Here is a 26851-nt window from a genome sequence, read left to right as displayed (position 1 = left end):
CCCACATGTACCATGACAGCCGGCTCCTCCCAGCACTGTCTAAAAATCTTATCTGGGTAATGCGTGAGGTCTGCCACCTTAGCACCAGGCAGACATGTTACCAGGCGACCCACCAGCCATCCAGCTATCTACATTCTTAATAATTGAATCACCAACTATGATGGCTGACCTAACTCTTTCCTCCTGGGCAGTAGTCCTAGGAGATACATCCTTGGTGTGAGAGCTCAGGTCCTTGTTACAGAATCACTTCCTACCACACCAGGTTGATGCTCTCTGACTGGGAGACCTTCCTCCTCCAAGGCAGCACTGGAGCTGCCAGACTCTAATTGGGACTTGGCTACTATGTTCCTGAAGGTCTCTCATCTATATACATGTCTGTCTGCCTCAGCATCTCCAGGTCTGCCACTCTAGCCTCCAGAGATCCTTCTCTGAGAACCAGGAGCTCTTTGCACCAGGTGCACACATACCTCTCATTGGCGGGTAAAAAAATCATACATGTGACATGATGTAAAAGACAGGAAGGCCCCTCTCTTGCTGCTGGACTGCTGCCTTCATCTTAATTTTGTTGAGCTCCTAGTTAAGTTTAATTTGCTACAGGAATAGAAATGTGTACAATTACATTTATTGGTATATCCCCTATTGATTTTTTGGTGACTTGCAATGGGGTAATTAAACTCTTGATAAGGGCTAAAGCAATCCTGTGTTTTAGATAAAAGGCTAATTGATTTTTAATGTGAAAAGTGTCTCTAGCCTATAAATCAAAGAATGAGTTAGGGGTGGGAGGATGGAAAAAGACGCACCCACAAAACTAAACTATTTCCTACCTTTTGACTTGCTTTTTATAACAAGCACACACACACACACACACACACACACACACTCTAAAGAATGTACCCCAATAGTTTACCTCTCCCCAAAACATTTTAAGCTCTAAGATTTCCCAAAGCAATAATTACCGATCCTCTTCAGCCACCAGCAAGATGATCTTCTCTTCTCAGTGTTCCCACTGGATTGGGCGCACCAACTTAAAATTTGGTGCACATGTATGCGTGGCCAGGCAATTTTATAACATGTACACATATATGAGGTCAAGTTATAAAATAGTCGCATCCCTGGGTACAGGCTGACAAATATGCACATGTGCGCTACTTTGAAAGTTACCATCTAAGTTAGGGCTGCAGAGGATGTTTGTATGCAGTAGATTATAAATTAGTTTTATATAAGCTTTAATTGTAATATTTTAAATTTTATGATTTAATATCTATGTTTGAATTTTAAGTACGTGTACTTGTAAATCTGTGTTTAATATTTTGAGGAATCAGCAGAATGTAAGGATCTTTGAATAATTTCATTATGACGGCAATCTTGGGAATATAAAATGTAAGCAAAACATTACCTTACATGCAATAAACAAACAGATTAATGTTATGGAACTCTCACCTCCAGATTAAGAATATTAGGATGTGGTAGTAAATGTGCTCTAGTATGCAGCCTTTTTCCTGCTACTTCTATATCCTACAAAAAAAGTATTTGAAATAAGTGAACCTTGCATGTGATAATCTGAAAATAAAATATTGTGAGCTGGATAAAGCAGTAGTGCTTCAGAGATAAATTCCAAAAATGTTACCAAAATGTTTTATTGAATGTCTTTGCCCCATATTTTAAATCATTTTTTTTAGCATATATTTTCTTAAGTCCCATTTGAGTCCAAGTTTCCATGTTGTGTTCTCTGCATTTTCCCAGTGTATCTGTAATATCCTTTCTTGTTCAGTTAATTGGAATATAGCAGTAGCCATATTAATACTGAATTCTGAAAATAGTTTGATATATTAATTTGCTACCAATTCCATACGTGATGGGGTGAAAGAATTGGTTAGTTTATTAAGACTCGAGTGAACCTGTGAACAGAGCCATAGCGTGCTTATGGTCAATATGACCTCGTCCATAGGTGTCGCTATCCGAAGGGCGCATTAGTGCTGCTGCTGCTGTCACCTATCACTCTTGTCAGAGTGGTGCAGCCCTGCCAGAATCGCTGGCAGGGCCCCTAAAAGGAGGAGGAGCACTGGTGCAGCCCCACCAGAATCGACAGCGGGGCTGCCCTGAGGAGGAAAGCACACCGCGGACTCAACAGAATTGTTGGCACGGCTCGAGTTAAAGGAGAAAAGTGCTGCCAAAATCACTGGCAGGGCCTGTGGAGCAAACTGTTGGCCAAAAAAAACAAGCAAAAGGAAATAGAATCAGTTAACAATTTAAAGCAGAAGTTCTTCCTAAGTTCTATGCATATCATCTTGCCTAGCTTTTATATTAGCTGGTCTTATTTCTAAGTTTTCCTTTCCTTTTTGCACAATGTTTTTATTTTTTACACTTGCATGCTGTAAACATGTACCTATAGTTATGACCACATTAACTACTTTAAACAAGGGAAGATGTGAAAATCATGCAACATTCTAGCACTTGTTAGCATTACCCTGTTGAAATGACTTGAGACTCATTAGGGCTTAGTCATTTTCAATAGTGTAAGTTCTAGGATCATGATCTTCCTTTCCTCTTCCAAATTTTGAGGCAGATCGGTACAGTTTAGCAAATGTTATCAGGCATCATTCTTAGTGAAGACAGGTTAATCCACGACCAGTGGCATGTACCCAAGCTATTCCTGAAGAGGGCGGGAGGCTGTCCACGGTCTGACCAATACCAAACTTGCAAACAGTGCGTCCTCCCAGGCCTGCACATCCAGATAGTAATACCTGGAAAATTGTGTAAGGAGGACCACGTTGCCGCTCAGCAAATTTCGACAACAATCAAAGCTCTGCCCATGACACTGCCTGAGCCCTAATAGAATGAGCCCTAACCTGTTTAGGTAACGGCTGCTCAGCATCCACATACACGGCCACGATAACCTCCTTAATCCAGCAGGCTATTATAGCCCATGACGCAGGCTCTCCCTGTTTACTTACACCGTGGAGCACAAACAGCCAGTCAATCTTCCTAGGAGGTAGATACACCTCCAAATACCTCAAGAGATGTTGCTTGACATCCAAGGTCCACAACAGATGATATTTATCCACATCTCTTTCTCTGTCCAGCATCGGCAGAGAAATTGATTGATTCAAGTGAAAACTCGAAATCACTTTTGGCAAAAAAGACAGAACAGTTCGCAGCTAGATCGCCCCCGGACTTACTCGCATGAATGGTTCCCAGCAAGAGAGCCTGCAGTTCAGAAACTCTTTGCACAGAGCAAATTGCCACAAGAAAAACTGTCTTCAAGGTAAGTAACCTCAAGGAGAAGCTACACAGTGGTCAAAAGATGGGACCTGCCAGAAAATCCAGAACCAGAGTAAAGCTCCACAAAGTCACCAGCAACCGCAAAGGAGGCCAAAGATGCTTTACTCCTTTCAAGAACCAGGCCACATCTGAATGGGCTGACAAGGACCCACCATTCACTTGGTCCCAGAAACAGGCAATAGCCGCCTTTAATTAACCCATCCTGCAAGAAGTTCAAAATGAGTGTATCTTAACCGAACGAGGATGAACCCATCATTCCTCACACTAAGCCTCAAACACTCCCAAAACCAGAACATAGGCTAAGGAAGTTGAGAACTTCTGAACTAAAGCAAGATGGAAATCATTGAAATATCTACGCTTCAGCACCGAGCCCTTTCAGGGCCTAACTGTAAGATAAAATTAAGTCGGATTCTCGTGAAGAATAGGCTCCTGTCGTAACAGATCTCTTTGCAATGGAAACTGAAGAGGAGAGCTGGCCAAGAGTCTCTGAAGATCTGCATACCATGGCCTCCAGAGCCAATCAGGTGCCAACCAGAATCACTATCTCCGAGTGCCTCTCGATCCTCCTAACCAACCTGCCCAACAAGGGCCACGGGTGGAAGGCATACAGAAGCTTGCCATTGGCCATTCCTGCACTAGTGCATTGATGCCCAGAGACTTTGGATTCTTGCCTGCGACTGAAGAAAGCAGGAACCTTCGCATTGCGTGACGTCGCTAGCAGTCTAGATACAGTAGGCCCCAGCTGCCCACTATGATTTGGAACACTTCGTCCGACAATTCCCATTTTCCTGGATTCAGACTCTGTCTGCTGAGAAAATAGTCCTCTCACATTGACTTTTCCCGCAATGTGGAGGCAGAGATATCTTGGAGATGTATCTCCACCCATACCATCAGCTAGTCTATTTCCTGTGACACTTGTTGACTCTTGGTGCCTCCCTGGTAATTGACGTAAGCCACTATTGTCACACTGTCTGTCATTACTCGGACCGCTTGACCCTGCAAACGGTTGGCAAACCACAAGCATGCCAACCGGATGACATGCAACTCCAGATGATTGATGCTCCAGAGCGATCCTCAGCACTCCAGTGCCCCTGCGCCATCAACTCCTGATAATGAGCCTCCAACCCTGGAGGCTTGCTTCCATCATGAGCACTAGCCAGTCTAGAGCTTGCAAGGAAACTCCCTTCCTTAGATGATATGCCTGCAACCATTTTCGTTGGATGCTGATCTCCACCGATAACTGAAGTCGTATCGAGTAGTCCTGAGACTGTGGACTCCTCCGGGCAAGCAGTGTGTGCTGAAGACGACACATATGTGCCCTTGCCCATGGAACCACCTCTAGGATGGCTGCCATCAAACCGAGTACCTGCAGGGTAAGACTAAACCATCAGGCAAACTGCTTTTATCAATACTTGCACCTGAGCCATCAGCTTCTGAATGCAGATCTCCAGCAGAAAAACCCTGCCTTGCTTCATGTCAAAACAAACATCTGGGATGACTGTAAATTGCTCCTGACCAAGTTCAGCACCCAACCAAGCTCCTGCAGCAAGTAGACTACTTGCGCGAGGCTTGAAGACTCTCTTCCAAGATCTTGGCCCAAATTAACCAGTCATCTAGGTATGGGTGGACCAGAATGCCATCCTTTCTCAACGCTACCGCTACCACCACCACCACCATGACCTTGGAGAAAGTTCTGGGTGCGGTGGCCAAACCGAAGGGAAGTGCTCAAAACTGATAATGTTGCCCCAAAATGGTGAACCGCAGGAACCGTTGATGCTCCAGAGGAATGGGAATATGTAGATATGCCTCTGACAAATCCAGAGATGTAAGAAACTCCTCTGACTATACTGTCATTAATCACTGAGCGAACAGTTTTCTATGCAGAAACGAGTCACTTGCAAATGACGAGTCACTTGCAAATGACTTCCTTTAAGTCCAGGATGGGCCAAAAAACAACCCTCCTTCTTGGGCCACAACAAAATAAATGGAATAACGGTCCGTATTTTCTTGCGATTTGGACACTGGAATCATGGCCCACAAGCTCAAGATCCTCGACAACGATGTCTCCACCACCTGCCTCTTTTGCGGGGTGTTGCACGGGAGACTCCATGAAGACGTCCAGAGGAATGCTGAGAAATTCTACAGCATAACCTTCCCTTATCTCCACTGGTCTGACATGATCCTGACCCACCTCCAATAAAACAGAGATAGACGACCCTATCTCCTACTCCAGGAGCTGGGTCGGTACACTTTCATTGAAGGGGTCAGGAAGCACCGCTACCACCCGAGTTTTCGCTTCGTTTGGGCTGCCTGGGCTGAAAGGACCAAGATATATCCAAAGACCTAGCCCTCTGAGAAAACTGCTCCTCTGTAGGGTCGAAAATGTCTGAAACCCCTAATATGGTCTCTTGCACCGAACAAGCATGGCAACTTCTTCTTATCCTCTGGCAACCAAGGATTCTGGGCCTAACCCCACTTAGCCATTTTTTCCAACTCACTCCCAAAGAAGAGTGAGCCCCTTTAAAGGGCAATTTTGTAAGATTATACTTTGAAATTGCATCGGTCAACCAATTCTGCAGCCACAGCTGACACCTGGCTGCTATCACTGAAGCCACCCCTCTGGCAGAAGTATGGACCAGGATACAGCCCGCATACACCAAAAAGGCAACTGCCAGTTCCATCTTTGCCTAGAATTCAAACCAGTCTCATCAACCTCCTGAGATAGAAGCAAACAAGCACGAGCCACCAGGGAGCAGGAAGAGGCTATCTGAAAATGTATTGGCACTACCTCAAAGGCATGCTTAAGGATAGCCTCAATTCTCCTATCCTGAGCATCCTTCAATGCTGCTTCTCCTTCTACTGGAATGGTTGTCTGCTTGATGATGAAACAAACAAGAGCATCCACTTTCAGAAAACGCAACTGCTCTTTGACTCCAGAAACAGGGGGAACAGACATTCCAAGACTTCCGAGCTCCCCATTCAAGATCAATCAACTCTTGAATAGCATCCATAATGGGGAAGAAACATGATGTTTTATGCAAAGTAACCAAAATAGGATTCTTCTTTGGCTCAAACATGGGATCAGTACCCCGTTCTCCCAGCATCTTCAGCATCTCAGATATTAGAGCTGGCAACTCATCTCTATGAAAGAAGTACAACATTGTTCAATAAGGTTCCAACCCCTGAGGAATGTCCCTATCCTCCAGGGAGTAAGGATTGCTTTCCTCATCTGTGCCATACGTGTCCCCAATAGTGTGACCCGCAACAGCTCATGATGCATTCCAGTGTTTACCATGGCACCAGCCTTTCGGGATTCCGCAGCCTGCAACCCTGAACTTTCAGGTTTGGCTGGCTCTGCTGAATGAGCCTGTAGAAAGGACTACAGCCCTTCAAAAAAATTCCACCCAAGAGAAGGCGGAAGGGCCTATACCAAAACCAAGGTTCGTCGGTCTGGGGCCCACTGAGTTGCCCTCCCCTGCTGACGAACTAGTTAGGGAAGTCTCAAAACCAGGCAAAACTTCTGACAGGTCCCCTTCCTGCAACCTGCTGGGAAGAACCAGGCTCAGAAAATCAGTTGAAGACAACTCGCCTGAGCCTCCAAGCAGCACAAAGATTAGTGGGGTCCCCCAGCTGTAATGCTCTAATATGGCAAGCAGTGCAAATCACAAGTCACTTAGGCTTTTTTGCTATCGGCACCATGGAAAAGGGCATCCAATAGCAACACGCTCAATAACGTCAACAAGCTTTGAACAACTGTGTTTCCAACAGTTCATCTGTATCCAGCAAGCCCGGACAGGATAGCCGTTGAACATTCATTTTGCGCAGGCCTAAAACTTGGATGTCCAACCACGTGGTCCAAACAGACATTCAAGCCTGTACACGCAGGCACGAACAGACATCAGGCACTGCTTTTGTGGGCGATTTGTGCAGAAGTAGCACACAAATTCTGTCGCGGCCTACCACGTGGTGCCCTAGTGAAGCCTGTAAACCGGAGTGAAGGCTACTCTGCTCTACCTCGGTATATAAAAATGCTAAATAAAAAATAAATAAATAAATAAGAGTGGGGCCTAACCCAAAGCCCAAACACACCACAAACTACTATGACTCCCCAAGTCCCTCATGGAAACGGGAATACACGATCGATTGACGTGCCGAGGCTTGGAGACCAGAAACAAAGAGGGAAGAGGAATCCCTAAATCTCTCTCTTCTTATTCTTTATTTAGTTATTTTTTTTTTAAACTCTTTCTTGAGCTCAACCCATCCCAGCCAAGTACAGAGTTAGTCTCAGCCAGCGGGGAGAGAGAGCTAATGCCTTCTTCACTGTGCTTGGCTTCCTGCACCCGCTAGCCTCTCAGCTGATTCTCTCCTGGCAACTAAGTCCATGCCAGAAAACTCGACTGAGGGAGGAATCACCAGATATCACCCAGAGTGAATTCAATTGAGGGAGAGACAACAAGATATCACCTCAGGAGAAGCAGTGTGTGATAAATCCTTCTCTTTCTCCTTTTGTCTTTTTTTTTTTTTTTTTTAAACAAGCACCATCTGCTAGAAGACGAAGAATACTGGGGGGCTGATGTAAGAGCAGGGGTAGCAAATGTTGCTTACCTGTAACAGGTGTTCTCACAGAACAGCAGGATGTTAGTCCTCACATATGGGTGACATCATAGGATGGAGCCCAATCACGGAACACTTTTGTCAAAGTTTCCAGAACTTTGACTGGTCCCTACTGGGCATGCCCAGCATGGCAATAACCTTGCAGCCAGCAGGGGTCCCCCCTACAGTCTTATTTAAAAGCTACCAGGCAGTGCCGAAAAATAAAATAAGAAAACGTAACAAACCCAACACCGCGGGGCAGCGGGCGGGTTTCGTGAGGACTAACATCCTGCTGTCCTGTGAGAACACCTGTTACAGGTAAGCAACATTTGCTTTCTCACAGGACAAGCAGGATGGTAGTCCTCACATATGGGTGCGTACCGAGCTGAGGATGTCCAAGAAATGCACCAAATGTACCCAGGTGTGCAAGGCACTAGGCCTGGGATAAAATTTGGCTGAGGGCATCCTGAACCCTAACGGGCAGGCGGAAGGGTGTTGGTACATCACGTTGTAAATAGGTTACGAAGGACAGACTGGCCGAAGATGGAATCTTGTCTTCCGGCTTTGTCCAAGCAATAGTGGGCTGCAAAGGTGTGGAGAGAACTCCAGGTGGCAGCCTGCAAATGTCAGGAGCGGCACCAATCGTAAGGTGTGCTACTGAAGTTGCCATGACCCTCACAGAGTGTGCTTTAACACAGTCTTGAAATGGAATGCCCGCTTGCTGATTAGCAAAAGGGATATGCAGTCGCCAACCAGGAGGAGAGAGTCTGCTTACTCACAGGCTTCCCTAACTTGTTAGGGGTGGAAAGAGACAAACAATTGAGTGCTTTCCCTGTGGGAAGCTGTACGATCTAGGTAGAATGCTAGAGCCCATTTACAGTCAAGGGTATGCAGAGCCTGTTCTCCTGGATTGGAATGGGGCCTGGGAAAGAGGTAAGTAGTATAATGGATTGATTAATGTGAAACTCCGATAGTACCTTAGGCAAGAACTTAAGGTGAGTGTGGAGTACCCGCCCAGTCCTGCAGAGGTTTAGTGTAAGGCGAATAGGTAACTAGGGCCTGTAATTCACTAACTCTGCGAGTTGAAGTGATTGCCAGAAGGAAAATCACTTTCCACGTGAGATAGCGAAGATCACAGGAGTGAAGAGGCTCGAATAGTGGTTTCATGAGCCGACCCAAAACCAGGTTGAGGGTCCCAAGAAGGGGCCCGAAGGATGCAGTGGAGGCTTGAGGTGAAGCAAGCCTTTCAGAAAACATGTTACAAGGGGTTGTACTGATATAGGAACATCCCTGACACCTTCATGGAAGGCGGCTACCGCACTGACATGCATTCTGATGGAAGAAGTTTTTAGACCTGACTCTGATAAGTGCCAGAGATAGTCCAAAAAACTTCGTGATTGGACAGGTAAAGGGGTCAAGGGACTGAGAAGAGCACCATGATGTGAACCTGTTCCATTTGTAAGAGTAAGATTTTCTCATGGAAGGCTTCTGTGAAGCAATCAAAACACGGGAAACTGGTTCAGAAAGGTTAAGTGGCTGAAGGATTAACCTTTCAACATCCATGCCGTCAGGACAAGGCGTGAAGGTTGGGGTGGTGGACGCACCCGTTGTTTTGAGTGATCAGAAGTGGGTCCTTTCCCAAGGGAATGTGCCTGCGAATGGAGAGATCCTGCAGTATTGGAAACCACACTTGGCGTGGCCAGTGAGGTGCTATCAGAATCATAGTTCCCTTGTCCTGACGTAACTTCATGAGAGTCTTCGAGAGAAGAGGAAGGTGGAGGGAATGCATAGAGTAGACCAGTTTGCCCACGAGAGGGAGAATGCGTCTCTGGGCTGAGAGTGTTTGCTGCGAATGAGAGAGCAGAAGTTCTCTACTTTGCGGTTTGAGGAGACACAAAGAGGTCTATTTGAGGATATCCCCATTTTTGGAAGATGGAGTTCGCTACCGAGGGGTTGAGAGATCACTCGTGCGGTTGAAAGATGCGACTCAGCTTGTCTGCCAACACACTGTCCACTCGCGGCAAGTAGGTGGCCCTGAGGTACATCGAATGGGAGAGAGCTTCCGCCCATATCTGTGCAGCTTCCTGACACAGAAGGAAGGAGCCCATGCCTCCCTGTTTGTTGATGTACCACATGGCCACCTGGTTGTCCATCTGGATCAGGATAACTTGATTTGAGAGGCAATCCTGAAAAGCCCTGAGAGCATATCTGATTGCTCGAAGCTCCAGGAAATTTATTTGGTGTTTGGCTTCCTCTGGAGACCAAGATCCTTGTGTCTGCAGATCAGCCACATGGGCTCCCCAGCTGAGGTTGGAAGCATTGGTGGTGAGAGTTATTTGAGGATCTGGAGCCTGGAAGGGCAAGCCTTGGAGGAGATTGACCTGATTTCTCCACCAGGTGAGAGACTGATGGAGTGAGTCGGTTATGTGGACAATGGTTGACAGGGGCTGAATGGATTGAGTCCATTGTGACCTTAGAGTCCACTGCATGACTCTCATGGCCAAGTGGGCCATTGGGGTGACCTGAACTGAGGATGCCATGTGTCCCAGTAGGATGAGAAAGTGGTGTGCAGTCGTGGAGTGTTGAGACTGCAGCTGGTGTGCAAGAGACATGAGAGTGAGAGCTCGCTGTCGAGGCAAAAAAGCCTTTGCCTGCAAGGTATCCAAGTCTGCCCCAATAAACGACAAGGTTTGTGATGGGACTAAGTAGGATTTGTTGTAATTGACGTGAAATCCTAGCGAGATTAGAGTGTGTAAGGTAAGATGCAGGGACGACAGAGCAGCTTGCTGAGTGGGAGCCCTGATCAACCAATCGTCTAGAAAGGGGTAGACGTGAACACCTTAAGTCCTGAGGAAGGCTGCAACTATGATGAGGCATTTTGTGAAGACTCGTGGTGCAGATGTGAGGCCAAATGGAAGCACTCGGTACTGATAGTGCTTGGGGCCTACTAGAAACCTCAGGTATTTGCGATGAGATGGAATTATCGCGATATGAGTGTATGCGTCCTGGAAGTCTAGAGAGCAGAGCCAGCCTCCTCTTTGTAGAAGAGGAAGAAGAGAGCCCATGGTTACTATTTGAACTTTTCTCGCTGGAGGTTACTTGTTGAGGGCACGTAGGTCCAGAATGGGACGAACGCCTCCCGATTTTTTGGGGATTAGAATGTACCGGGAATAGAACCCTAGGCTGTGCTGAAAGTAGGGTACTGGTTCTATTGCTCTGGACTGGAGGAGGAGGGAGACCTCCTGTTCCAGAAGGATGGAGTGATCGGATGTTCTCCACGTCGGTAGAGGTGAGGAGTCCGGTGGAATGGAGAGAAAGTTCAGATGATAACCCTGAGAAATTATCGCCAGGACCCACTGGTCTGAGGTGATGGAGTGCCACCTGTTGTTGAAATGGCACAATCGACCTCCCACTGGTATGTGGGGCAATGGAATCTGGCTGCTACTCTCTATGCAGGAGTCAAAACCGGAAGCAGGGCCCGGCTGAGGAGCTGCTTGCAGTTTTTGTTTTCGTGTCTGACGAGACTGGGCTTTTTGAAATGGTCTCATAGAACGAGTTCTAGCTGGTGGCGGGTAGGATTTCTTCGGGCAGAAGAATGACTTCTTAGAGTCCTTCCGGAAGGGTTGTTTTGAAGATTACTCAGAAGGTATCAGAGAGAGCTGTCTTAAGGTTTCATGATGATTCTGCCACTGTTTGTTGAATCTGCTCGCCAAACAGATTATCTCCTACACAAGGCAGGTCGCATAGTCTGTCTTGTACTTCAGGGCGAAGGTTGGAAGACTTGAGCCAGGCCCATCGACTTGCCGAGACAGCAGCTGCAGATACCCTGGTAGCAGTGTCAAAGATGTCGTAAGATGATCTGATCTCATGCTTGCCTGCCTCAAAACTCTTGTTTACTAGGGTTTGGAGCTGATCTTGAAATTGCTGAGGTAGGGAGTCTATTAAATCTTGTATGTGCTTAAATAAGACCTTATTATATTGGGTCATATAGAGCTGATAAGAAGCAATTCTAGAGATAAGCATTGCTCCCTGGAAGACACGGTGACCAATGGCATCTAGAAATTTCTGTTCCTTGCCTGGGGGGAAGGAAGTGTGAGATTTTGATCTCCTTGCTCTTTTCTGGGCAGATTCTACAACCACAGATTGGTGATCCAATTGGGGTTTGTGAAACCTGGAGCTGACTGGACGAGATAGGTGGTGCCAGCTTTCCTGTGGACTGGGCCACAGAGCCAGGATATTTCCAGTTCTTTTTGAGGAGATCCAGAAGAACCTGGTGGATAGGGATGGAGGTTATTTCCTTGGGAGCATCCAGGAATTGTAACACCTCCATCATTTGATGCCTATCATCATGTTCAGTCTGTAATTGGAAGGGAACCAATTCAGACATCTCCTTCACAAAATTTATAATCCTCGGTGTCTGGTAAAGAATCATCAGTTCAGGTATCATAGGGATCAGCACCTGTTCCTCTAGGAGCTAGAGGAGGACGGGTGGTGGGATCCCTGAAGGTCCTGGTCAAGGCTCTGAAGGACTGAGTGGAGGCACCGATGAAGGCATCGAAGGATGGCTCGGTGGTGCCGGATGTACAGCATCGATGGCTGAGGCATCGGCAGAACTCCCGATGCGGGAATGCGGAACAGTGTTTCTCCTCCCGATGACAAAGCAAACGGGGAGGGCACCGGAGCCATCGGTGACCCGGGGTCCATCAGTGGAAAAGCGGCCATGAGCGCTTCCATCCTCGAGAGCAGCGGTGCCAACGCTGCTGGAATCGGGTCGATGGTCGGTTCTGCAATTGGTACTGGTGTCGGAGGAACCTGGAATCGATGCATCACCTTGTCGATGGCCTCCTGAACCATCCGGTCCAGTTCTTCTTGGAGACCTGGAGCAAGCAGCCCCGGCTCTGGAACAGAAGAAGGAGGCAGAGGCATAGCCGGAGGGACCACCGTTAAAGGCGGAGTTGTGGCTCCCGATACCCTGTCGGGTGAGGGTTGCCTCGGTGATCTGGTCGCCGAAAAGGTCGGTGCCTTTTCTGGACGGGGTTTCTTCAACGGAGGCTCGGACGATGGCGAGGTCGATGATTTCGCTCCCTCGATGGTCCGAGACTTTCGATGTCAGTGGCGATGTTTATATCTACAATCCCCTCGGTCCTGAGCGGGAGTAGAGGGTGTCGAAGGCCGAGAAGTCGTCGTCGATGCCGGATGGTCACCGGCCAGTGGTCGATGCTGGCGCGAAGTTGACGAGCCAGTTCTGATGACATTGATGCAATAGACGGCGTCAGGGTTTGAGCATGGAAGAGAAGTTGCATCTTCTCCATTCTGGCCTTGCGACCTTTTGGTGTCATTAGGGCACATTTGGTGCAGGTCAAGACATCGTGCTCTCGTCCAAGACACATTACACAGACTTTATGGGAGTCTGTGATGGACATGGTGCGATTACAGTCCGGGCACCGACGGAACCCTGACGCCATGGCCAGGGAAAAAATTGAGCCGTGGTCCGGTTGCTTGAAAAAGTTAGAGGGTTCTCTGTGGGGCAAATTAACTTTTAGTAATTCTGTGAGGAAAATTCCTGTCAGGAATCTCTGCAGAGCTCCTTAACCGCGAGGCTACTGCTGCGCAGAAAAAAGAAGACTGAAGGAGGACCCCTGCTGGCTGCAGGGTTAGTGCCATGCTGGACATGCCCAGTAGGGGCCAGTCAAAGTTCTGGAAACTTTGACAAAAGTGTTCCGTGATTGGGCTACATCCTATGATGTCACTCATATGTGAGTACTACCATCCTGCTTGTCCTGTGAGAAATAGATATACCATGATGTCAGCTTTGCTCCATCTACTGGTAGAGATGCATAACCCACTGGTCATGGATTAACCTGTCTGAATGCTGAGAAACTGATGAACAGCCATACCCACTGGAATAGTATGGGTGTATACATATACTCAAAGTTTGGATGCACTGGAGATTATTAATACAGGTTTCACATGACAGTATAGGCTACTCTAATTTTATGGTGGACATGACAAGAAAGGGATGAAAAACATTGGAAAGAAAAAGTGAATTTCTTATTTTGATGGTTCTAACTGAATGAATCAGTATCTTTTTTGCTGGAACTGCCCTTTTAATAAAATCACTTCCCTACAGAATGATCCAAGGGACATCGTCCCTGTCTCTAATTTCTTGAGGAATGGATACTAACGACAGCAAGGAAGGCCAAGGCATGCATCACTGATAAAAACAAATATCATATAGGAGGAAAAGAAATATGGAAAGAATTATGATAAATGCATCACATGTAAACAGTAATAACAGAGCAAATAAAAGAATAGTCCAAGTTTAATAAAAAAATCAGGGGTTGGCCAAGAGGGGGCTTTTCTTTTTTGGTATGCAAACTGTGTCTAGTTTGTCCATTTTTCTAGCTTATGATGGTTTAACTTAAAAGAAATAAGATATTGAAGCATAATATAGCACTATTTAATAATGTTTCAGTGTTTTCATGAGGTGCCTAACAGTTTTAACAATTTTAACTAATCTAGTTTTCATGTCTCTAGGAAACTTTTATATGAACCAATGAAAAATGATTTGGCATATGCTACTCATATTTTACGTATAATTACTTCCATTGTGGTCAATATCAAATTTCCTTCTGCAGATCAGAATAAATGTCTTTGATATTTAATTGTGTGTACCTCAATACTTGTAAGAGAATTTTATGAGAGAAAGATGCCTTAACTGCAAACTGAACTGGAATAAGTACATTTTTAGGGAAGAGGCACTGAAAACATGACAACTGGGCCCAAAAGAGGTATATCCCTCCTACAGAGGAATGGGGGTATTAAATTATGGCTTATAAGGATGCACTGTTACAATGGTTCTCATCAGGTATGTCGGGACACACTAGCGTGTCGCGAAGTCCTGGAAGGTATGTCGCAGAGCTAGAAGACTGATCTTTCCTCATCAGTCTCAGGGAGGGGCCATGACCATTTCCTGTCGTGGCCCCTTTAATTCCAAGCAGCAACCGTGCGTGCGTCCATAGGAGAGCCGGCGGGGGAGGAGTCAGCGCGTAGGCAGGCTGACAACATGGCCAGGACTCAGCGGCGGCAACGGCCGTGAGGAGAGCGTCGGGGACCGCTGCCTGCTCCTGCAGGTGCCCCCGGAGCGGCCCGACGGCACAGGTAAGTGCCCGGCCCTGGTTGTGGACTGCTGCGACCGGCGACCACAACAGTAGCAGCCTTATTTGTTGCATTTTCTCAATATTATATTGCACTGGTGGTGAACTACTGCCTTTTCATGGGTATGGCTATTGCTGTTTCATTTCTTGGAGATACTGCTGCTGAGGTATGGCAGGTTTGCTAAACATGTACAGAGTGGGGTTTGTTTGTATTATTTTGCAATGCATCTGGTAACAGAGGGAGTTTGTAATACTGATACAGGCCGATACAGTAAAAGTCGCGGGAGAGTGGGCGAGCGCCCGGTCTCCTGTGCGCGTGATTCAGTAAAAAAATCTATTCAAATTAGGGCCCGCGGCGGCTGTCAGTGAGTTTGACAGCCGATGCTCAATTTTGCCGGCGTCAGTTGTCAAACCCACTGACAGCCACGGGTTCGGAAATCGGACGCCGGCAAAATTGAGCGCCCGGTTTTCAACCCGCGAGCCGCAGGCTGATTAAAAATTTTTTTTTTTATTTTTAGTTATTTTTTTACTTTTGGGACCTCCGACTTAATATCGCCATGATATTAAGTCGGAGGGTGTACATAAAAGCAGTTTTTACTGCTTTTCTGTACACTTTCCTGGTGCCGGCAGAAATTAACGCCTAACTTTGGGTAGGCGCTAATTTCTGAAAATAAAATGTGCGGCTTGGCTGCACATTTTACTTACTGAATTGTGCAGGAATAACTAATAGGGCCATCAACATGCATTTGCATGTTGCGGGTGCTATTAGTTTCGGGGGGGTTGGCCGCGCGTTTTCGACGCGCTATTACCCCTTACTGAATAAGGGGTAAAGTTAGCATGTCGAAAACGCGCGGTCAAACACGGGTTAACAGTGCGCCATTGGAGCGCACTGTACTGAATCTGCCTGTTATTAAGATGACACCAGAGTCAGAATATCTTTTTAGTATGGTGAGTTGTACAAGGAAATGTATTAGTTCTGCTCTGCTCTGCACCCACTGTTAGGAAGCTGGGAACTCCTGTGGATGCAGAGTATATGTTTACATATAGTCCCATGATGGTCATATATTCAGTGTGTCATCCATGTGAGCAACATCTCTCAGGTGTCCTAATGGAAAAAAGGTTGAGAACTATTGCACTACTATATGTGATTAAGTACTGAAAAAATAAGAGATTCCTGTTTTGAAAAGGGGTTTTGTGCCTGTGGTGAAACTATTTTTGAAGAAGAGTAGGATGTATTTAAAAATACCATACATTAGTAACTACAGAGATATGTGTTTCTGGAACCATGATCTTCTTGCAAAATAGACTTAAGTACCCTGGTTGGCAGAATTATTTTTGTAAATAATTTTGTTACTTGTACACTTGAATACAATTATCAATATTTCCCAAAGGAACTTACATTTAACAGTGTTTGATTCCGTTTATAAGCAAGATCAGCAGCTTGGCTCTGAATTTTTTTTTCTGCCTCCTGATTTTCCAGGCGACGTTCCATTTGTTGAAGCAATTTGACTCTTTGGGATAATCTACACATTGTAAGCAGAGAAAGAAATAGACTTTAACCATGCCCAGTTCTCTCCAACCAATTGTCCCATCTGACATTACAGGCACAAAGAAGTGAAAAGAGAGACACTCAGCTTCTTGTGTGAAAGAAAACCTCACCTAATAATTACCTAATATGACTCACTAATGCTGTCACGGTAATAAAGTTTTGATAAAAGCTAGTCAGCTACTTCATTGAAATAAATAGCTTCCTAGCAGCCAGTTAACAATTCACTGATACTACTACAGTTCCACGGCAAACCATTTATTTTTTAGTCAGATTAATTCTTCGCTATAACGGTTGAAGCCGCATTCACATTTCCAAATTAGAGGTTGACAGCAACTATCAGCTGTAGATTACTTGCAAAATCAACTAATACAGCTATACATTTTCCTTGTGCAAACTAGACCACCACTATTTTTTAATGCAAGACTTTTTCTTCTTGGTGTTAAAACAGTGGTAAATTATTTATGCTAGACATCTGAACCTAGCATGGACTGTCTCTGTACCCTCACCCATTTTCCCAAAACAATAAGAATACTACTACTAATTTGGGATAAATGTGGAGGAAAAAGCAAGTTTGCTTACCTTAAACAGCGTTTTCTATAGATAATAGGATGAATTAGCCATGCTATCTGGGACAGCCTTTTTTGGAAGAGATAAACTACAACAGGTAAGTTTTTCTGGCTGAATTCAACTGCAGAGACCTTACTTTGAAGGGGGGGGGGGGGGGGTCATTTTTATTAGTAAATTTTTGTTCTTTTAATTTTTGAAAAGGTAATTTTTGTATTGCTTTTTTTTTAATTCTTAGGCATTTTTTCTACTTAAGTTTTAGAAAGGAAGAGTAGAAGGAAGAAGTACCCTTCCCCCTCCCCCCCAACTACCACCCACTCCTAACTTCACACCCACTAGTTGGGGGGGGGGGGGGGTGGACTTTGATTGGCAGAGTATCAGAAGGAAGTAATTTAGATAAATGTAATTACTGTGGAATCAAGTAAAGTTTCAGGAGGAGATTAATTAATAATACCATAGTAAATATTTCAGGTAATTGATTTTCAGGATAAGAGAGAAAAATACTGGTTGATACCAGAAAAAGGAGTGAGAGCAAGTGCATTAGTTCATTCTGGGCCAGATTTTAAAATCTACGCCCAATTTTATAACATGCGCGTGCAGCCGCACGCATGTTATAAAATCCAGGGGTGGCGCGCGCAAGGGGGTGCACAATTGTGCAACTTGCGTGCGCCAAGCCGTGCAGCCTTCCTCCATTACCTCTGAGGCCGCTCCGAAATCGGAGCGGCCTCGGAGGGAACTTTCCTTCCGCCCCCCCCCCCACCTTCCCCTCCCTAACCTGCCCCCAGCCCTACCTAAAACCCCCCCCTTACCTTTCATTTTTAAGTTGCGCCTGCCTCTGGGCAGGTGTAGGTTGTGCGCGCTGGCGCCGGCTGGCCCGCAATCCCAGGCACAGCAGCAAATGGCCACTGTGGCGGGAGGCTCCGGCCCCGCCCACCGCCCGCCCACTCCCTGCCCATTTTTGAAGCCCCGGGACATAGGCTCGGCACGCGCAGGAGGCTTTTAAATGGTTACACGTGTATATTACGCCCATAACCCTTTTAAAATCCGCCCCTCTATGTTTTCTGCAAATACAATAAATTAAGTACATTTCTTGTAAGCTGTTTCTTGTGAGAACACTGAGAGGAGAGGATCACTGTGTTAGTGGCTGAAGAAAATCGGTAGTACTGCTTTGGGAAATTTTAGACCTTAAATGTTTTGGGGAGAAATAAACTACTGGGGCATATTCTTTAGTGTGTTTGTGTGTTTGTATTAAATAGCTAGTCAGAAGTCAGGCTGTTTTGTTTTCCCTGCCTCCCAACCACCCCTACTTCATCCTTTGAGATCACATTAAAAAATAAATAAATAAATAAATACATATAAATTATCCTTTTAACTTAAACACAGGATTGCCCCAGGCCTTATCAAGAGTTTAATCATCCCCTTGTAGGTCACTACCAGATAAATAGTGAATACATTAATAAATTTAAAAGACTCGAATTGTACGCATCCTTACTCCCATAGCAACCTAAACTTAACTAGGAACGGAACAAAATTAAGATGAAGGAAGCAGTCCAGCAGCAAGAGGGAGGCCCTTCCAGTCTTTTGCATCAAGTATCACATGTAGGATTTTATCTGCCAGTGAGAGGTTGTTTGCACCTGGTGCAAAGAGCTCCTGTCTCTCAGAGAAAGAGTCGGATCTCTGGAGGCTAGAGTGGCAGATCTGGAGGAGCTGAAGCAGACAGAGAGGTATATAGATAAGATTTTCAAGGACATGGTAGCCAAATCCCAGCTCCAGTCTGGAAGCCCTGGTGCTGCCTTGGAGGAGGAAGGTCTCCTGGTCAGACAGCATCAACCTGGTGCGGCAGGAAGTGATCCTGTAGCAAAGACCTGCTCTCCAGGTGATGCATTGTCCTCTCACACTGAGGATGTATCTCCGAGGGCTAGTGCACAGGACGGAAGGGTTAGGTCAGCTGTCATAGCTGGTGATTCAAATATTAGGAATGTAGATAGCTGGGTGGCTGATGGACATGAGGATCACATAGTGATATGCCTACCTGGTGCGAAGGTGGCAGACCTCACACGTCACCTAGATAGGATTTTAGACAATGCTGGGAAGGAACCGGCTATCCTGGTATATGTGGGAGGAGATTCTGGAAGCCAAATTTAAGCTCTTAGGTAGAACGCTGAAAACCAGAACCTCCAGGGTAGCATTCTCTGAAATCCTCCCTGTTCCATACACAGGAAATCAGAGGCAGGCAGAGCTTCGGAGTCTCAAAGCGTGGATGAGACTATGGTGCAAGGAAGAGAGATTCAGTTTTGTAAGGAACTGGGGAACCTTTTGAAGAACGGGGGGAGTCTTTTCCAAAGGGATGGACTCCACCTTAACAAAGGTGGAACCAGGCTGCTGGCACTAACCTTTAAAAAGAAGATAGAGCAGCTTTTAAACTAGAACAAAGCCAACAGTTGTTCAGCAGCGCATGGTACAGAAGGAAGATATCTTCAATGGATACTAATGAAGCATTAGAGTTAGGGCATCCAAACATGGTGGAAGGGGGATACCAGGGTATACATTATATTGCAATGACAGAGAGGAGCAACTTGATGGTGGGGTGGCACTTTATGTCTGAGATGGCGTAGAGGCCAACAGTGTAAAGATCGTGCAAGAAACTTAAAGGTAGATTTTAAGAGCCACACGCGTTTGCCAGCGCACGCACATGGACGCGCTGATTTTATAACATGCATGAGTCTATGCACGCATGTTATAAAATCCGCTACCAGCGCACCCATGCGCACAAATTCCCGCCTTAAGCACTTAAGCTGGGGAATTTTAGTAGGTACGCACAGCGATGCAATAGGCCTATTTTCCAGTTCCATTCCAGTACACCACAGTAAAGGAGTGGACTTCCTAAACCCCCTACCTAACTTGCCACCCATTTACCCTATTAGCCCTGACCTCTAAAACCCCGCTGAGTACCCTTTTTATTTTACTACTTGCACGCTTGTCCATAGCAGAAACAAGTTACGCAGTTGTGGGTTCCCGACACATGCTAGTACGCGTAAATGACTTCATGGGTGCAGACCTGGCCAACCCATGTAACGCCCACACCCCGCCCCACCCCTTTTTTGCCTAAACTTTTTTATTCACATACCAGGTGATATGTGCGTGGTTGCAGGCCTCTTAAAATCCGCATAGTGCTCGTGTGTCCCAGTCACGCGCATATCTTTCGGCTTTGGCGCATACAGGGCTTTTAAAATTCACCTTAAATTGCACAATTGAATCTTTATGGGTAGAAAGTAAGGCAATAGGAGTAATATACCGTCTACCTGGCCAAAATGATGAGACGGACAATGAACTACTAAGAGAAATTAGGTAAGCTAACCAAACTCGTAGTGCAGTAATAATGAGAGATTTCAATTACTCCAATATTGACTGGCTAAATGTAACATCAGGACTATGCTAGAGAGATAAAGTTCCTGGATGGAATAAATGACAGTTTTATGAAGCAATTGGTTCAAGAACCGACGAGAGAGAGCAATTTTAGATCTAATTCTCAGTGGAGACCAGTATCTAGTGAGAGAGAGCTAACGGTGATGGGGCCGCTTGGCAATAGTGATCATAACATGATCAAATTTGAATTAATGACAGGAAAGGGGTCAGTAAGTAAATCCATAACTTTAGCACCAAACTTTCAAAAGTTTGACAACATGAGGAAAATAGTTAAAAAAAAACCAAAACAAAAAAACCCCCCAAAACAACTGAAAGTTGCAACAATAAAGGTAAAGAGTGTGCAACAGGCATGGACAGTGTTTAAAAATACCATCTTAGAAGAAGAGTATAGATTTATTCCACGCATTAAGAAAGTTGAAGGAAGGCTAAATGAATACCAGCATGGTTAAAATGAGAAGTGGAAGAGGCCATTTTATCTAAAAGATCTTCATTCAAAAATTGGAAGAAGGATCCATCAGAGGAAAATAGGATAAAACAAACATTGGCAAGTTAAAAGTAAGACATTGATAAGATAGGCTAAGAGAGAATTTGAAAAGAAGTTGGCCATAGAGGCAAAAACTCATAATTATTTTTTAAATATATCCAGAGCAGAAAGTCTGCAAGGGAGACTATTGGTCTGTTAGATGATTGAGAGGCTTCTAAAAAAAACTAAAAAGTCATGAGATAGGAGGCAATGTCCTTTTGTGGATTGCAAACTGGTTAAAAGACAGGAAACAGAAAGTAGGATTAAATGGTCTGTTTTCACAGTGGAAAAAAGATAAACAGTGGAGTGACACAGGGATCTGTACTAGGACCAGTGCTTTTAAAAGAAAATTATTCCTTACCTGCTAATTTTCGTTCCTGTAGTACCATGGATCAGTCCAGACGGTGGGTTATGTCTCCCATCCAGCAGATGGAGTCAGACAAGGCTTCGGAGAGTGCTGCCATATTAACCAGTGCACCCTCTGTAAATCCTCAGTATAGAGAATATCAAAGCTAGAATAACAACCTAAAGAGGATGGATCAAGTGTACTAACCAGAAAAATTATCAGTAACTAAGGCAACTGGTGCCACAACTATAACTCGCAAAAGGAACTGTCGAACCACCTCAAGAAGCAGAGTCAAACATCAAAAACCAGGATAGAAAGGGCAGGAGAACAGATCGAGCAGGAAGACCCCAAAACCCCAACAATAGCAGGGAGGGCATATGGACTGATCCATGGGACTACAGGAACGAAAATTAGCAGGTAAGGAATAATTTTCTTTTCCCTGTACGTACCAGGATCAGTCCAGACTGTGGGATGTCCCAAAGCTTCCCTAAATCAGGTGGGCCCCTGAAAGCCCTGCTCGAATGACCCTGACGCCAAAGTACCCAGAGATTGACGACTGTAGGTGCAGACGATAATGTCGTGCAAAAGTGTGCAGAGACTTCCAGGTCGCCGCCTGGCAAATCTCTTGAGAGGAGATAGACTGGGATTCTGCCCAGGATGTTGCCTGAGAATGAAGTGAAAGGGCCTTGACACCCAACGGAGAAGTCCGACCCACTCCAATGTACGTTGCCACTATGGCTTCCTTGAGCCATCGAGCAGTCGTTGTCTTCGTGGCCTTAGACTCCCTCCTTGGTCATGACCAAAGAACAAACAAATGATCCGAGACCCTGAAGTCGTTGGTGACTTCCAAGTAGCAGATTAGACTGCGCTTGACATCCAGGTGAAGGAGGGATTTTTACTCGTCGGCTGTGAAGGACGGAAGCTCTACCGTCTGATTCACATGAAAATTCAAGACGACCTTGGGAAGAAATGAAGGCACTGTACGTAAGGATACCCCGGCATCCGTAAAACATAGGTAAGGCCCTGCATGAGAGTGCTTGGAGTTCAGAGATCCGGCGTGCAGAGCAAATGGCCACCAGGAAGACGGTCTTGAGGGTGAGATCCTTGATGGTGGCGTTACGCAGAGGCTCAAAAGGGAGGACCTGCCAGAACCTTAAGCACCAAGTTAAGACTCCAAGAAGGACATGGATCCTGAACCGGAGGCCGCAGATGTTTCACCCCTTTGAGGAAGCGGGCGATATCCAGATGAGACAAGAGAGAGAGATGGTCGGTTAACTGAATGAGCGAGCCCAGCGCGGAAACTTGTACGCGCAGGGAGTTGTAGGCGAGTCCTTTCTCCAGGCCGTCCTGTAGGAATGCAAGGATCTGAGGGACCGAGGCCCTTCTGGGATGAGTGCCATGGGCGGTACACCAGGACTCAAAGACCTCCCAGACCCTCACTTAGGCAACCAAAGTCGAGGTCTTCCGAGCCTTGAGAAGGGTTGAAACTTCTGCGTCAGGGTATCCTTTGCGCTGAAGCTGCCACCTTTCAAAAGCCAGGCCACAAGACAGAAGCGTTTTGCCTTGTCGAAAAATACCGGCCATTGATGGAGCAGGTGAGGAAGATGGCCCAGATGTAGCGGACCGTCCACTGCGAGGTTGAGTAAGTCCGCGAACCAAGGGTGCCGTGGCCACTCCGGGGCCACCAGGATGACAGGACCCTGATATAGCTCTATTCTCCACAGTACCTTGCCCACTAGAGGCCATGGAGGAAAAACGTATAGGAGAAGATGACCCGGCCAATGGAGAACCAGAGCGTCTAAGCCTTCTGCACCGTGCTCCCGCCTGCGGCTGAAGAAACGGGATGCCTTGGCATTATGAAGAGTTGCCATGAGGTCCAGATGGGGTGTCCCCCAGTGACGAATGAGGAGCTGCATTGCCTCGTCGGAGAAGGACCACTCTCCAGGATCCAGACTCTGTCGACTCAAGTAGTCCGCCTGAATGTTGTCTACGCCCGCGATGTGGGAGGCTGCCAGGTGCGTGAGATACCTTTCTGCCCACGACATCAGGCGGGCCGTTTCAAGAGACATGTGTCGGCTCCTCGTGCCTCCCTGGCGGTTGATGTAAGCTACTGTGGTTCCGTTGTCCAATAGAATCCTTACCGCTCGGTTCTGCACAAGAGGCAGGAAGGGTATGAGCGCCAGACGTACTTCTCTCATTTCCAGACGATTGATTGGCCAGGCTGCTTGTGCCTTTGTCCACTGCCCTTGCGCTCTCTGTTGGCACACTGCCCCCCAACTGGCCAGGCTGGCGTCAGTGGTGACTTCCACCCGATCCGGGATCTCGAGAGGAGTGCCCTGTGCAAGATGGAGTGGGTCCAGCCACCAATGCAAGCTGGCTTTGGCAAGCTGAGGGAGAGGAAGGACGAGCTGGTAGTCCTGCGAGACCGGTTTCCAGCGAGAGAGTAGCGCCCCTTGTAAGGGACGCAGATGCACAAAAACCCATGGTACGAGATCGATAGTGGAAGCCATGGATCCCAAGATCTGTAGGTAATCCCAAGATGTGGGCACAGGAAGCGCGGCGAAGTGCTGGATCTGCTCTCGGAGAGATTGCGCCTTGTCTGGGTGTAGGAAAATCTTGCCCTGAACCATGTCGAAGCATGCTCCCAAGAAATCCAAATACTGCGAAGGGCTGAGATTGCTCTTGGTGAAGTTCACAACCCAGCCAAGTGACTGGAGGAGTTGAAATACCTGGGTGACCGCTGCCTGCCCCTGGGAGAAAGTCTTCGCCCGAATGAGCCAGTCGTCCAGGTATGGATGAACTAGGATCCCCTCCCATCGGAGAGCAGCCGCCACTACCACCATGATCTTTGTGAACGTCTGCGGGGCAGTCGCCAGACCAAAGGGGAGAGCTTGGAACTGGAAGTGCTGGTTCAGAATCTTGAAACGAAGGAACCTCTGATGGGCTTTGTGGATGGGAATGTGGAGATAGGCCTCTGTCAAGTCGAGATAGGTGAGGAACTCTCCCTGATGTATCGCTGCAATCACTGAACGCAGGGTCTGCATTCGGAAATGAAGGACCGGGAGGGACTTGTTGACCTCCTTGAGATCCAAGATTGGACGAAAGGCTCCGTCCTTTTTGGGTACCATGAAGTAGATTGAATAATGACCAAAGCCCACCTCTCCGGAGGGGACGGGAGAGATAGCCCCGAGGTCCAGGAGTCTGTCCAGGGTCTGTTGCACAACCAGCTGCTTGTGACTCGGGCCGCAAGGCGAGAAGAGGAACCTGTCCCTTGGGACGCGAGCAAACTCCAATGCGTAACCGCTCCTTAATATGTCTAGGACCCACTGGTCCAACGTGATGTGGACCCACTCCTCGTAGAAGAGAGCTATCCGCCCCCCGATCCGGGGAGTCGAGGAGTGGGTGAGTCTGGCATCATTGAAAAGACTTGGAGGAGGCTCCTTGAGCTGTCCCCTCTCGAGGTGTTCTGCGGCCGCGAAAGGAACGAGGCCATGACTGGGATGTGGAAGAAGATGTCCGGGGCACCGGCTGTCTGGAACCGTGATAACAGCGTTGTGTGCGGACCCGACTTCTGGAGGAATTAATCGATCTAGTGGCGCGTGGATGGTCCTCGGGCAGGCGATGGACCACCCGCGAAGAGAGACAATCCGGCGGCATGGAGGTGCCCTCCCCACCAGGGAGGCACCTAGAACACAGCCCCTCATGGGACAACCGTGACCCTGGTTCGCCGCACGCCGAGCATTGGGACGGCCGCGGCATGCTCGAAGGTGAACGGGGGAGGGGGGGTGAGCCGCTACGGGGCCAGCAGAAAAACGCGCCGCGGGGAGCAGGAAGACGCCTCCTCTACACCTTTGCCCCCAGTAATCAGCAGCAGAGGAATGTGACCTCTCTGCTGCAGCAGCTCCGGGGAATGTGCATCTCGGGGGCCACGGGGCAGGACGTGGCAAGGGGGGGGAGAGGCTGGCACCACCAGCATCCACCTCCCTGATAACTGTATGTAACCAAAACCTGAGAAATTAAGAAAGTGACAGAAAAATCAAAATGACAACGTACCCCAGAAAGGGAGGAATGGGGGAGGGAGAGGTGACCAGACAGCATTACCTGCAAGTCACACAAACCTCCAAACATAGAATCTAAAACTTTCTTTTCTCTTTTTTTTTTCTTTTTTTTAAAACAACTTGATCCAACCTCAGAGACACAAAATAAAGAAATAGTACAGAGGAGGAAAATATCCTCCAGACAGGGGAAGCACAAGATTCCCCTACTCCTGTCTGCTAGAGTCAGAAAGGATTTACAGAGGGTGGATTTACAGAGGGTGCACTGGTTATTATGGCAGCACCCTCAGAAGCCTTGTCTGACTCCATCTGCTGGACGGGGGACATAACCCACCGTCTGGACTGATCCTGGTACGTACAGGGAATATATTTTTAAAATATCTGGAAAGGGGCACGACGAGTGAGGTGCTTAAGTTTGCGGATGACACAAAATTATGCAGAGTAGTTAATTCTCAAGGCGATTGTGATAAATTGCAGGACCACCTTGTGAGACTGGAAGACTGGGTGTCCAAATAGCAAATTAAATTGAATGTGGAGAAGTGCAAGGTGATACATATAGGGGTAGATTTTCAGAGCCCTGCTCGCCTAAATCCGCCCAAAACCGGGCGGATTTAGGCGAGCAGGGCCCTGCGCGCCGGGAAGCCTATTTACATAGGCCTCCCGGCGCGCGCAGAGCCCCGGGACTCGCGTAAGTCCCGGGGTTTTCGGAGTGGGCGTGTCGGGAGGCGTGTCGGGGGGCGGGGGCCGGATTGCGCGGCGTTTCGGGGGCGTGCCGGCAGCGTTTTGGGGGCGGGTACGGGGGCGTGGCTACGCCCCGGGGCGGTCCGGGGGCGTGGCCTCGCCCTCCGTACCCGCCCCCAGGTCGCGGCCCGGCGCGCAGGGGTCCCGCTCGCGCGCGGGGATTTACGCCTCCCTCTGGGAGGCGTAAATCCCCCGACAAAGGTAGGATCGGGGTTTAGACAGGGCCGGGCGGGTGGGTTAGGTAGGGGAAGGGAGGGGAAGGTGAGGGGAGGGCAAAGGAAAGTTCCCTTCTAGGCCGCTCCGATTTCGGAGCGGCCTAGGAGGGAACGGGGGTAGGCTGCGCGGCTCGGCGCGCGCAGGCTATACGAAATCGATAGCCTTGCGCGCGCCGATCCAGGATTTTAGCCGATACGCGCGACTGTGCGCGTATCTACTAAAATCCAGCGTACTTTTGTTTGCGCCTGGAGCGCAAACAAAAGTAGGCTGTTCGCGCTCGTTTGAAAATCTACCCCATAGGGAAAAATAACTCTTGTTATGGTTACACAATGTTAACTCCTAATGTGGAACCTATCACCCAGGAAAGAGATCTAGGCGTCATAGTGGATAATACTTTA

At 47.4% G+C, this 26851-nt stretch overlaps 1 protein-coding gene across 3 annotated transcripts in view; it reads right to left on the bottom strand.

The window, feature by feature from the left end:
- The window catches only part of C4H3orf14 (chromosome 4 C3orf14 homolog), a 48192-nt gene that overhangs the window by 4919 nt on the left and 16422 nt on the right, over nt 1-26851 (bottom strand). For all 3 annotated transcript variants that reach the window (XM_029601005.1, XM_029601004.1, XM_029601003.1), the window contains exons 4-5: nt 16432-16555; nt 1441-1515 (exon numbers count right to left, since the gene is read on the bottom strand). In XM_029601005.1, the coding sequence (XP_029456865.1) occupies nt 1441-1515; nt 16432-16555 (199 nt within the window). The remainder of the gene's footprint in view (nt 1-1440; nt 1516-16431; nt 16556-26851) is intronic.

The sequence above is a fragment of the Rhinatrema bivittatum genome, chromosome 4 (assembly GCF_901001135.1).
Source record: "Rhinatrema bivittatum chromosome 4, aRhiBiv1.1, whole genome shotgun sequence".
Classification (NCBI taxonomy): domain Eukaryota; kingdom Metazoa; phylum Chordata; class Amphibia; order Gymnophiona; family Rhinatrematidae; genus Rhinatrema; species Rhinatrema bivittatum.
Note: the sequence above shows the minus strand (reverse complement) of the source record. Positions and strands in the feature narration are given on the sequence as shown.